This window comes from Crassostrea angulata, chromosome 9, assembly GCF_025612915.1.
Source record: "Crassostrea angulata isolate pt1a10 chromosome 9, ASM2561291v2, whole genome shotgun sequence".
NCBI classification, from domain to species: Eukaryota; Metazoa; Mollusca; class Bivalvia; order Ostreida; family Ostreidae; genus Magallana; species Magallana angulata.
The window spans coordinates 37,262,221-37,275,388 of record NC_069119.1 but is presented as its reverse complement, the minus strand read 5'-3'; the positions used below and the strand labels follow the sequence as shown (position 1 = coordinate 37,275,388).

At 36.4% G+C, this 13,168-nt stretch overlaps 2 protein-coding genes across 2 annotated transcripts; one reads left to right on the top strand and one right to left on the bottom strand.

The window, feature by feature from the left end:
• The first annotated feature begins 7 nt into the window (after positions 1 to 7).
• LOC128162934 (cilia- and flagella- associated protein 210-like) lies at positions 8 to 6,956 on the top strand. The gene is made up of 9 exons (XM_052826363.1): positions 8 to 150; positions 1,039 to 1,292; positions 2,002 to 2,175; positions 2,729 to 2,934; positions 3,382 to 3,592; positions 4,191 to 4,276; positions 4,624 to 4,816; positions 5,206 to 5,370; positions 5,876 to 6,956. The coding sequence occupies exons 1-9, from the start codon at positions 105 to 107 to the stop codon at positions 6,230 to 6,232; spliced, it is 1,692 nt and encodes a 563-aa protein (XP_052682323.1). The 5' UTR covers positions 8 to 104; the 3' UTR covers positions 6,233 to 6,956.
• Positions 6,957 to 8,078: 1,122 nt separating this feature from the next.
• Positions 8,079 to 13,026, bottom strand: LOC128162937 (post-GPI attachment to proteins factor 3-like). Its single transcript, XM_052826365.1, has 8 exons — positions 12,897 to 13,026; positions 11,712 to 12,129; positions 10,876 to 11,025; positions 10,587 to 10,649; positions 10,046 to 10,107; positions 9,799 to 9,935; positions 8,764 to 8,968; positions 8,079 to 8,198 (listed from the first exon to the last, which is right to left on the bottom strand). The coding sequence occupies exons 2-8, from the start codon at positions 12,027 to 12,029 to the stop codon at positions 8,138 to 8,140; spliced, it is 996 nt and encodes a 331-aa protein (XP_052682325.1). The 5' UTR covers positions 12,030 to 12,129; positions 12,897 to 13,026; the 3' UTR covers positions 8,079 to 8,137.
• Positions 13,027 to 13,168: the final 142 nt, after the last annotated feature.

Genomic DNA, 13,168 nt, shown 5'->3' with positions numbered 1-13,168 from the left:
TTAAAGCGGAACCGGAAATATGCGCTGGGTTACATGGCGTTGTTTGCTTGACAACAGTCATTGATCAGACATTTGCTGTCATTCTATTTCGCTTAGCGTAGATCATGGCAGCAACAGTGTTACACGGGAGGCGAAGGGGAAAAGAAAGAAGTATGTATTCACCCGTAAACCACATATTTTCATACTTTTCTTGCCAGAATGTTGTTGCTTTTGATTTCGCACTCTGTGATCGAAAGGGGGGGGGGGGGGTGGGGTGTTGTTATGCTAAGTACTGTGTAGGTATTCTAAAGTAATACTCTAAGTGCTTTAGCAACCTAACGATCAAAAGTGAATGTGTTGACCGATATATCTTTTGTTACTTTTGGCGTTTCTTAAATATTCATGGACTAGATATAGGGTATTTATTGTCTATATAGCCCCAATAGCAGGTGCATGTAAAATTGTTATTTAAACAAATATTCATCCTACTTTATATGCTTGGTTATATTTTGTATGCTATAGTCTGTCACAGATCAGTCTTTCTACCTTGATCTTCGAGTTAACTTTATAGATGTCACAGTTCATATAATGGGATCGAGGCATATTCAACTTCATTGACATTAATTCTACAAATGTGTATATACTTTATGAGGACTCAGTATTGTTTCAAATAGAGTTTGTCTTTAAATGAGCAATGAAATTTTGGTCATCAAACTTTATATAATCTTCATGAAAAGAACAACTTAATTTGTGCTATTTCATATTGCATTTTATAAATTTGATAATGACCAATATTTTTTCAAACATTTTTTTTTCATGAGATTACCGGCATGCAAACAATTTAATATTCTTCATAAACAATTTGGCCATTCTAAGGCCTCACCATACATGTATATAAAAAAAAAAGGTATTTAACTGTCCAAGCTGAATGTCAGTTGTTAATTTTCATAATCTTTAACCACCAAAAAATTCGATAAAATTGTGTTGTAAATATAAACATGGAATGATTTACAGTCAGTGCAATGTTTAGTAAAAATAACCATATCAAATATAACACAGGTACACCAGAGATGCCCTTTCCGCCCGATATGCAGATGCAAGGCACGAAAATGGGTCAGAGTGGGATGATCCTACCCAACGGTACCGACATCAGGGACGTCACGATCCTGTCAAAGAGCGAGTGGAACCGGATTCAACAGGAACTCCACAAGCGACAGATTGAGGAGGAGAGAATGCGGAGGCTGCGGGAAGAGAAGGAAAACCGCAAACAGATGTCCAAGGAGATGGTCCAACACTGGGGAAACACCATCGCTGTAAGTCTCGCTTAATTACACCGTAAATGTTTGAAAATGTAAAAAATAAATTGCCTGTAACTAATCTAATTACTGTGGAATCATTAGAATTCGAGGTGGCTCAAATTTCGTGGTATTCGTGGGTAGCCCTCGCCCACGAATTAACATCCTCAACGAAAACTAATTATAAAAGGTTTGATTTACCTACTGAGACTGAAAACTGACTCATCGACGAAATTGGATCCCCACAAACAAGCAAAAAACCAACAATCCACGAAAATTGGCCCCCACGAAATTAAATGATTCCACAGTAATTGTCTAAGGTGATGATCCATGATGATGCTGTAAGTCTCACCTTGCAGTTTTTTGAAAACTTTAAAATTATGAATTTGGTTGTAACAAATCTTACAAAAATTACTTGTGGATCAATGTTTGATCATCTCCCTAACTTGTGTAGCGAGGAAGCAAGCAGATCCAGCATGTTTAGTCACTTTTACTTAGATTTTTTTATGATAAGGTTTTTAAAATTGAATAAATCAGCTAGAAAATTGCTATGCAGATACATCTTAAATTTATAGAGTACGATCTATTTCAACCAATTTATATGTTAACTTGGTTAATGTATCATGATAATTCTAAATGGATGGAGGAAAGCAGGTCAGGAAGAAATCTTGGTAGCTGTGAATTAGGTACCTGTAGATAAGAATACTGACAGTTTTTATCATTACAGGGAACACGCACCAGAAAGTTAGAGGCGAGGAAACTCCGTGAACAGAAGGAGGAGGAGGAGAAGCAGGCCATTGATCTAGAGGAGGCCAAGTACCAGGCCCAGAAAAGGAAGGAGGCCATCGAGAAAGCCAAGACCCAGCAGTATTACCAGACCGACCGCGTCAAAAACTTCCACGTAAGCCTTGAGTCTAAGTCATTTTGGTTATAATCAATTACATGTAATTGAAAGCATCAAAATCTTCCAATGGAAGGAATCTCTGCCATGAGTTAATGTAAATTCCTAATTAAATGTGAGGAATTAATATCTGCGTAAAATCGCAAGAAGCATCTTTCCTGGATTTTAAAATCTCGCCATTATTTTCTGAGAGTTGAAAACTATAAGAAATAAGGAGAAAAGTTCAACGTTCGCGATTTTATATTCTCGCTACTTGATACAAACCAGCGGGATCGCAGAATTAAGTACTTGCGTAATATAAGGAATTTACAGTAACCAAGCACTCAAAATAGTTAAAATCTCCTACCACCCTTCTACCACCCAGCTTGATGAAACAGTCTATGTCAATAAGTAATTAAGGCGTCAAAAACTGTCCCAACTAGTGCAAATAAATTGGTTTGTCATTATAAAAAGGTTATAAACACCAGCTGCCATACAAAAAAATGCCAGATAACTACATGTATAAAAATTTATCAGACTAAAACCGTAATAAATCTCTGTCTTGTTTTGACAGAGTGCACTGATGCTGACGGAGGTCCTCAAAGAGAGAGAGGCTCAGATCGAACTGAAGAAACTCCAGGAGAAAGCGAACGAAGGCAAGGACGCAGAATGGCTTCAGCTGGCCAAGAGAGAGCATGAGAATGCGATACTCCAGGATCAGGAGAAGGCCCGCCAGAGAATCCATGCGACCAAGGACAACCAGCGATTCCTGTCCGCACAGTAAGACAGCTCTAAATATAGTGACCCTTCAGTCTCAAGGAACGCAGATCAATATAGATAGCCACAATAAATATGTGCCTCCTGACTTTAAAGTTAGTTTAAATCCAGAGTTATTACCCTTGGTCTCTAAGAGTGCAAATAAAGTACGGTATTCCCATTTTGGGATTGTGGCAATAAAATTGCAGATCAAGTGAATATAATTTTAATGCCTACTCCTTCTTGGGATCATAAAGTCATTGACTACCAAAAATGCCCACTCCTACTATAGGAGCCAGAAGCAAATAGAGGAGAAGCATGAATAGCTATCTTTATACATACAATAAATTTTAATGCAGCTATACTCCTGCTGTATCATAAATTAAGACATTAATATAATGCCTATTCCCATTTACAAAATTTTATGTGATGCATACTCCAGTTCAAAATATTACATGTCTGATCCTGTAGGATTCAGGAACACATGAAGGAGAAACAGGAGGAGGTTGAGGAGGACCATAAGGAGGGCGACGAGCTTCAGAGACTGGCTCTCCAGTTCCACACCGAGAAAGAGCGCCTCGACCAAATCAAGCGCAACGAGAAGCTGCAGATGATGCGCGACAATGTGGCGCAGATCAACGACCGCCGCGTCATCAAGAAAGTCATGGAGCAGCAGGAGGACGTAAGTGTCGCCATTGACGTATCAATAAAATAATGTCACTCTCAATGTACTGTAACACATACTGTATACAATATTTGCCTCTGTTTAATTTTCGCCCCTTTCGCCCTTGTTGTCAGCGGACGAATTTAAGACTAGGCAAATTATAATGTCTCATATTATTTCTCTTTAAATAAAATATACTAGACTTTGACCCATGCGTGCATGGGTTGACATTGCATATTATTTAGGGCGAAAAAGATACATCAAATTTGCACACCATGTTGGCATTCAGAACCCTCGGAATTTTTCATATTAAACGCATTGAGTTAGAGTTATCTCCCGTATTTTCTTTATATAGCATCAAAAAAAAAAAATGTAACTCTCAATATACCATAACACATACTGTATACAAGGAAATATTTACCCCCGTTTTATTTCGTTCCTTATGCCCTCTTTGTCAGCAGGCAAATTTAAGTCGGGGCAAATTCAAATGTCTCATTTCATCTAGATAAAAATATAGAAATGGTTAGAAAGTTCTCTTTGAGCACACAAATTTTTAAACAATGCTTCTGAAATTAACCATGAAAGGTATAACAAAAGTTTACACTCTCTACTACAGGAGGAGGATGAAGAATGTCGCATATTTGCTGCAGCGAAGAGGAAGATGATGAAGCTGAGGGCAGAAAAAGAACAACAGATTCATGAGTAAGTCAGCTAAACAGTGTGTCTCATACAGATTGGCAATGTCAATACCTATTGATTAATTGACACACAGTCTGCATCTGAAAAGAAGGTGACACACACACACTGAACGATGTAGCAGGAGCAGAGTTATTCCCCTTTAGTCAAGAAATATTTCATTCTGCTTTAAAACTTTGATCATGGTACTTCTGTTTTTAGTAAATTGTTAGAGTAATAAAATGTAACGATATGTTGTTAATATTAGTTCTACTAATATGGGTAGAGTAAAATTAATATTTTTGTACGAATTCTACGGGGGGAAAAATAAGAAAACATCTACATAATTATACATTATCAAACTCTTTTTATAGAGAGAAGCAGAGAAACCTACAGAAAATCCGCGAGAAACTGGCCGCTCAACTCCAGCAGAAAGTCAGCGACGAGGATGAACGAATCCGTAAAGCCGTGGAAGAGGCCGAGGAGAAGAGGGCAAAGGAAGAGGCGGAGAAGGAAGCGAAGATGTTAAAGGGGATGGAAGAGAGTGCTAAACATAGGAACAAGCAGGTCAGTCCGTCGTCTTGGCAACCATTACCTTCCTGATCTGGGAATCTTTTGATACAGAGTGTATATCACATCAAGTTACTGTAGATTTTTTATTTTACACTAGTAATTCCATGATTCACCTGTTTTCCACTAAACTGCGAGATCATAAAATCGCAAATGTCAAATTTTGATCTTAGTTTCATGTACCGTTAGTTTAAATACATCTTAAAAATTAAAGCGAGATTTTAAAATTCGGGAGATGTTAACAGTGTTAATTCATTGCTATTCAGTATGTAGTAAAAAAAGTATATTTACTGTTCATCTTATTATAACTGTGCAACTTAGTCTGATATGCAGCTAAGGTCTGGTTTGAAAGTGAGCGAAGTAATTACTTGTCATGTTTTTTGTAGATGAGGGAAGCTGAGCAGAAGAAGAAGGAAGACCGAAGACAGGAGCTGGAGATGGTGAGGATCAGACAGGCTGCAGACGAGATCTTCCGTCGTAATGAAGAAGAGAAACATCAGAGACGGAGGGAAGATGCTGTGGGTTTGAAGAACTTCCATCAGGAGCAAGTGGTAGGTGGATGATCCACACTCACAAAACTAATATACTGAAGATTACTAATTAAATGCAAAGATCTGATATCCACATAAAAATGCGAGATTTTTAAACAGTACCGCTTTTATTATTCTAACAGTTGTGAACAATATGAAATTGTTACAAAATTTGGTGCTAGAACATTTTTATCTCCCAATTTGACACAAAATGGAAGAATCCCAAAATTAAGTGCTTGCGCAAAATACCGGTAACTAATCTATAGTACCTCTATTACTGGGTGGTTATTAAAGTTGAAGATCCATTTAAGCTTTTAACACTTTGATTTCAATTCAAATTATGTATTGGTTCTCAGATGATCAGCTTGTTTATAGAAGGATTAATTGAATATTTCAAAGAATTAAAGTTACAATTTTGAACCATTGTAGAAAATTTTTCATGTATTTTCATAAAATAAAATGTCCACTTCCACAGACCTTTAAGATTATTTGCACTTATTTTTTTTTTTACTATTCTTAACTTCAGAACTTGAGGAAACAGAAGGAAGCAGAGGCAATTCAGGAGAAGCTAGCCCTGGATCAGGCTAATCAGGCTCTACTGGCGGTGGAGGAAGAACAATTCCAGGAGTATGCAGGCCGAGTCATCGATCACTGCGAGAAGGGCGGTCGTAACGTGTACCCCCTCAGGAAGGCTGCCAAAAACGGCGCCGGGGGAGGGAAAGGGCCAGTATTTGAGGGTAAGGGAGGAATCCGACCCAGTTACATGGTCAATGATAAATCGGGAAAACAGATGCCCCACTACCAGCGGGACTCGACGGAGGAGACCAAGGAAAGCATCTATGGGCCGGCCAAGTCCAAAAAGAGGCTAGGGTTCGTGTGGTAGAGGACCAGTTTATGTGTTTTGTTAATGATTGTTAAAAGAGGAGGGTTTTTTTTGGCTACATTGAGTGGAATGTGATGGATTATTGGAGAGAGAAAAAAAAAATGAACATTATAAAAATTGCACAACTTTTCAGACATATGTCATGCAAACTGCTGCATTTGTATCGTTTAATTAAGATATGTGTGAAATTGTTCCCATATCGACATTTATAATTCTTTGTTGTTTTTTTTATGAGATTGTCTTAATAAGCTAGAATTGCAGCTTCTTGAATGGAACAAACAATTAGAAATGTCTTTAATTTATCTTTTACGATCAGATAAAATTAATACTCTGCATATTACAATGTATGTAGATACCCAAAAGGGAATAAAAGTTTTAACATAATGAAATTCCCTCAGGTCCTTGTCTGGTTTCTTTGTTGATCATAAGGATCGAATCTGTGATATATTTTCTATATAACTTCATGATTTCGTATTTTAATATGAAGTAAACCGTCCATAATATGAATGTGCTAAAATGTAAAAGCTGTCAACAGGTACAAGTGGATTTATGAATCCCTGCAGTTATTTGTTGTCGGTAGACTTAACATGGATTCCAATGTCAAATGTCTGTGGCATTATTCACTAACTAATGACATGCGCTATGTTACCTTTTATTTGTACATGTGTTTTATGATACATATTTGTGAAGTTTTTAAAGAATAAAACATCCTTTAATTTGTTGAGTACTGGTGTTGGTTTTTTTAAATTTAATTTAAACAAATGCATTACCTTTTGCAAATTCATTTTTCCATAAAATGTTTCCGGTTACATGCAGTCATTGGGGCACCATATTAGTTGATCATTTTGGATCAAAGTAAAGTACCGGTACATGTACATCATACTCAAAATGTAATCACTGTTTAAACAAACCCAGATTGTACATCATGACTTGAAGATCAAAAGCTCTAACTTAAGCACTACAAAAATTGTGAAAGAAAAATACACTGTAAATTCATTATTAAATGTGAGAAATTTATATCTGCATAAAATTGTGAGAAACAATTCTCACTGATTTTAAAATATCACTTTTATATTTCAGACAATGTTAAACTGTTAAAATAATATGAAATCATTACAAAAAATTGGTGCTCCAGATTTAATATTTTCGCTATTTGATACAAAACAGCATATTAAAGTACTCATGTAAACTAAGGAATTTACTCGGATACAAAAAGAATACAGCATTAAATTTCAATGTTTACTTCAAAAGATTAAGTACATTGCAATATGGAGTTATATCCCTTACCTCCTTCAATTCTCAAAACAGTAGGAAAAGTCAATGAACATAAAATAACATGTATACTACATGGAAAATAAATGATACTTAAAAATGTAAAACACAAAATTAATATGATCACAAAGTTGAAATGTTCATCATAAATTATTAGTGAACAACAAGTACCGTACTTCTTTAAGTAAGATGTGCACAGATTGTAACATTAATCCAACACCAATCCAAATCACAGCATGGAACATATCCCTCACATACTATAGTTATACTATACTTAACAGTTAGATAAATTAAATCCTTTCCACGTTACATGATCGAAAGTGATACTCTAAGTACATAAAATACATGTATTAATAATATCAAATTGGCACACTACTTCATATAAAAGTAACTTCACCAATAAACTTCAGTAAATAGAACAATTTGCTATAGTTATAACACATAGACATTGTTTTGGTAGAGATATGAAAGTCTGCTGTTAAGTACATCAAGAAAATTACATGTATGCAAAATATGAAAGTGTCTCTGTTTCCAGTTAAAGCTACATTAGAAAGCTCACTTTGTTTAAAGGTATATTCTCGGACCACTTTTCTGAGCTGATATGATTGAATAATGATATAGTATGATATATCTTCAGGGAAGTTTCTTTGAATTTTCCTGTTTAGCCAGGTATATTCCATCATCAATGATAAAACTGCAGAAATAAAAAACAAAAACCTCACATCAGATAAAACCTGAATGAAATAGAAACCTTCGGTGTTAGATATAATATATTACATTATTACTCCTGTGAGGGCATTGAGTATATAATACAGATAAAAAGTTCGAATCATTAATTTTGCCTTTGAGATATGAATATGGGAAACATATGTTAAAATCTAAAGTACTGTATTATCACATTTATCTGAGCACTAGCTCGAGTCAGTAAGATATAAAGATAACATTTTTCACAGTAGATGTGATAGTGGTTTTGTTCTCCCCTACTTTATGTGGCCCATTACGAAACTAAATGCGATAATTGATAAATCAAAATTATTAGTCTCTCTCTCTCTTTCCTCTCTCTCTCTCTTTCCCCTCTCTCTCTCTCTCTCTCTCCACTCTCTCTCTCCTCTCTCTCTCTCTCTCTCTCTCTCTCTCTCTCTCTCTCTCTCTCTCTCTCCTGCCACACGGATACAGTACATGAAGCATCCACTGACCTGTACCACAGAACGAACTCTCTCTCTCTCTCTCTCTCTCTCTCTCTCTCTCCATCCACTGACCTGTACCACAGAACTCCGAGTGGAACCGTCCCTGCATGCCACAGGCTGTGGGCGTCAAACGTCCACCATATCGGGGGGAAGTCGAGGACCTCTAGGAGAAGGAGGACGTTCATCCCAACCATGACAGCCAGACACTTCCTGGTGTGGGGGAGGGTCTTCCAGTGTCGCCAGCACCATAGCAACCAGCCCAATAGGTTCACAAACCCTGCAGATGATAGAAAAAATATTGGTCCAAGCAGACAAATATAAGAAATCTATCAGAAACAAGAGATGTTTGTGAAACACTTATGCCCCCTCCCTTGGAAACATTCACAAAGAAAATGAACGTAAACTGCAAATGTTTGGAATTTTTCTAAGTCCAAGGCATAACTCTGTCGGAAATAGCTCTATCATACCCAAAATCAAACTTGACCTAGATATTATTTAGATAAACCTGTATACCAAATTTTATTTCAATATGTTTATCCCATGCGAAGAAAATGACCGGAAACTGCAAATAACTCAAATTTTTCTAAGTCCAAGGGCCATAACTCTGTAGAAAATTGCTCGATTGTAGCCTATATCGAACTTGACCTAGATATTATCATGATAAACCTGTATAACAAATTTCATTTCAATATGTTCATCCTTTGCAAAGAAAATGAACGGAAACTGTTGGTGGACCGACTGACCGACAGATCGACAGACACCAGCAAAGCAATATGCCCTCCCTTCTTCGAAGGGGGCCATACAAAGAAATTAAAACCTGCAAAAAAACCTTAACTGACTAGTGGACACCAACCAAGCACAGGTATAAAGATAATCACTTTAATATTCTTGAATAATTTTAATTCATTGGCAGGAGGTACCAAAACTGATTCACAGTTAATTCCTTTCTGACAAATCAAATTCACATATACATTTAAACCCAATCATATGTATACATTCAACAGAAATGACTAATATCAACACAATTATTTCCCACAAACCAGTACAGAAAACAAGCCCACCACCAATACATACATACACATGTATGAGTTGTCTATGTGTGCTTACCGACGCCGATGTTGATCTTCATGTTGTAGCCATAGTCAAACTTGATGGCGGCCAGGTAGTAGATGTGTTGTAGATAAAACAGGAGAAGGGCCAGCAGGACGAGGGCCAGGCGAGTAACATTCCTCGTACCGAGCACCCTGGTAATTCAGTTACAGGATTTATACTCAGAAAAAACATGGGACATTTTCATTTGCAAATAATGGCAATTTTTTCAAATAAACCCAAAAAATTTAAACTGTCCTTTTACCTGCATATTAAGGAACCTAAATTGGCAAGCACTAATGAGAAAGCACAGAAATAATCCATTTTCTGAAAGAAGAAAAATTAAATAATTCTATACTTGCTGCTGCTACTGTTAAGAGAATAAGCGAGAGGATATAACATCTAATTTTGATTAGATTTTACTGTAAAAACCTCCAAAGGATGTCATCATTGTGAACAGGAAATCAAGCATACAATAATACCACTGTTTTTTATGTTTCAAATGAATGGTGTATTTGCAGACTCAGAATACACATTTATAACTTCAGAAAATAATTTGCATGTATATGAGAAATTCAAGAATGATGCATATCAAAATTGTAACAATTGTCGGATAATTTCTGGATTTCTATGTTTTATGAATAATAATTGAACTATGCCAATTATTGATAGAGGGGAGTATTTTTCTTATTCAAAATTGATAGTCCTCATCAACTTGGTACAATTCAGAAAAAAATATAAGCCCCTATAAACATGCATGCAAATTTATTTACAATTCAGTTTGAAAAAACATGAAGAAACCTGACCTCTGTGAAGGGGAAGTCCCTGGCATGAAAAATAGTGGACCAGGTCCAGGCATGGAGGCCTATCTGATCAAATAAAAATCACCGCATAATTAACTATGCACAAGTTTTTTATAAGGCGACGACACCTTTTTTGACACAAGGTGTGGGTAGCCCAGCTAGATTCTACACAGTCACTAATAAACAGCAATTGATCATAATATAATTATTTTTTGTGGTTGAAGTCAGGCACTTGCTGACAGCATAATGGACTGTACGTTAAAGACTACCTACGATGTTGTGATACACTTACAAACGCCACCACATGCCAGACATAGTACAGCGGTGTAGATCTGGGGACAGCCTTCCTGTAGGACAATATCCGGAGATGACAGAGGCCGTTCAATACGGAGAAGATGACGGACGCCGGCTCCTGTATACCAAACACACGCACAAAGGGCCACTGTGGGAAATAATTGTATTTCATACAATGTTGAATTTATACATCATTAAAATAAAAGTAATTACGGTATAGAAGCTATCAGGAATGTTGTATACACGCAGTCTAATTTGCTTTTTCTGCATGGTTTTATGTTTCGTGAAATACTGAAGTTTCCTCTAAACCTCCAAAAATTTCAATAGCCTAAAAAATGTCTTTAATTTTATAAATTGTACGTGTCATCAGTTCAGCTGAAAAAAAAGTTACATTGCAATGACTCTGGCTTTTTAAGAAGAATTTAGAACTGTGAACCATTACCGGTATATGTAATATACATGTATTGTAAAAATACTAAGATAAATAGATTATTACATGGCAATTTTTATATCGCATAATTTTGCGCCAGCTGTTTGTATACTAGGTTGACGTCAACGTAACTTTTTGACGTCATACTCGGGGATCGGAGTTGAACAACGCATACCGAACTCTACGTCATAATAGCCGATGATTAACGGAAAGGGGTGTGATATAACATCCGAAGATTGCCGGAGAGGGGTGTGATATAAATCTTATATCACACTCCTAGGGTTTCTATCAAACCCCTAGGCGAATTTTCTGTTTATATCGCACAGGGCGGCAAAGGGTATATTTTCTATAAGTATACGATATATAGAATTACAATATTTTCCTCTTGAAATATCTTAGCCTACCTTTCCATGAAACTGTGGAATAGCTATGTCGTCCTTTTGGAAAGCCTCCACAGTCTTCCACATGCACTGATACTCGCATTCATTTTCACAGCTCCATTGTAACTGTCCCTCAATCCAAGACTGCGTCTCCTGAAAGTGTTGGAGAGATGCCGTTTTCGTACAATTCTCATTCCGACAGGACCTAAGGCATCTCTGATAAATGTAGGATCGGTCGCCTAGTGACCCCTCAGTGAGATCCACATTTCCTAGAAACCACAACAATATCCATGGCAACATCCCAAGGGCATTCTGGGATATCTTCTTTCCAAGTTGAGCCATGGGTTGGTTCTAGGTTTCATTAAAGACATTCTTCTAAATATTACAAGGCATCATTTTAATTTCAGATTCTGTAATTTGAGGTTTTTCCACTGTTTGTTCACTGAAAAAAAATATTGGAATTTTTATTGCATTTGTGATAGTGTGTTTATGAAGGCTCAGTACTGCCGTGCTCCTAACCTCAGCAAGATTTGTTCAGACTGAAAAATTATGACAGATGTCTCATCTGAGACATACATTAAAATTTTTCAGTCTTGACAAATCTTGCTCAGATTACCATGATCCTAATAGGACTAGTTAGTGGGTTAACCTTTAGCTCAGTCGGTAGAGCATTGGTTTTTAAACTGAGGGGCCCTGGATTCATGATTACCTGGGGTCATTCCACCTCTTCTGTTACACATTCACACATACTGTATAAGATTATAAATTAAACTGTCATCTCTAAGAATGTAGCCAATTCATATCCCCATTTCACCTCAGGTATTGACACTTCAGATTTGATTAATGATTCATTAAAAACGTTTAATTAAACGGTGAAACAGATCATTGAATACATAATCAAACAGAAAAACACGATAGAAGCAAAACATTTCAGAGACATTTGCATAAAAACTTATGGTTCCCATATAGCGCAAACTTGTATACATTACTCCAAATACCTGAATACAGTGGATCTTGCATGTCAATGTCTCGAAATCTCATTTCCTTTGGATTGCATTTTTTCAAGTGTAAAATGTTTATGGGAGTCTTAGTCCGAATTATCCCCTCATAACTTTGGTAAGATATTAATTTTTATCCACATATTTGATTTGATGAGAACTTATATGGATATTTTATCATAGTATATTACGCTGTAATAGTATGTCTCACCATGAAATCGCCAGTATTTTATGTAAAACGTGGGTTTTCAGTCGGCTTTCTGTATTAATATTAGAGTGACGTCCCTTGCAAACTCTTTAGAAAAAGAGAGTACAAACGCTGTATGAAACCAGAGGTTCGGAATACTGATACTTCTGATTTTTACATTATTTACAGACCAAAATTCAGGAGAAACTCGAGTAAATCGATAGGTCACCAAGGGTATTTTGTTTACTATCAAAATGAACACACTGACTGAGAAACAGACAATATGGATATGGAAT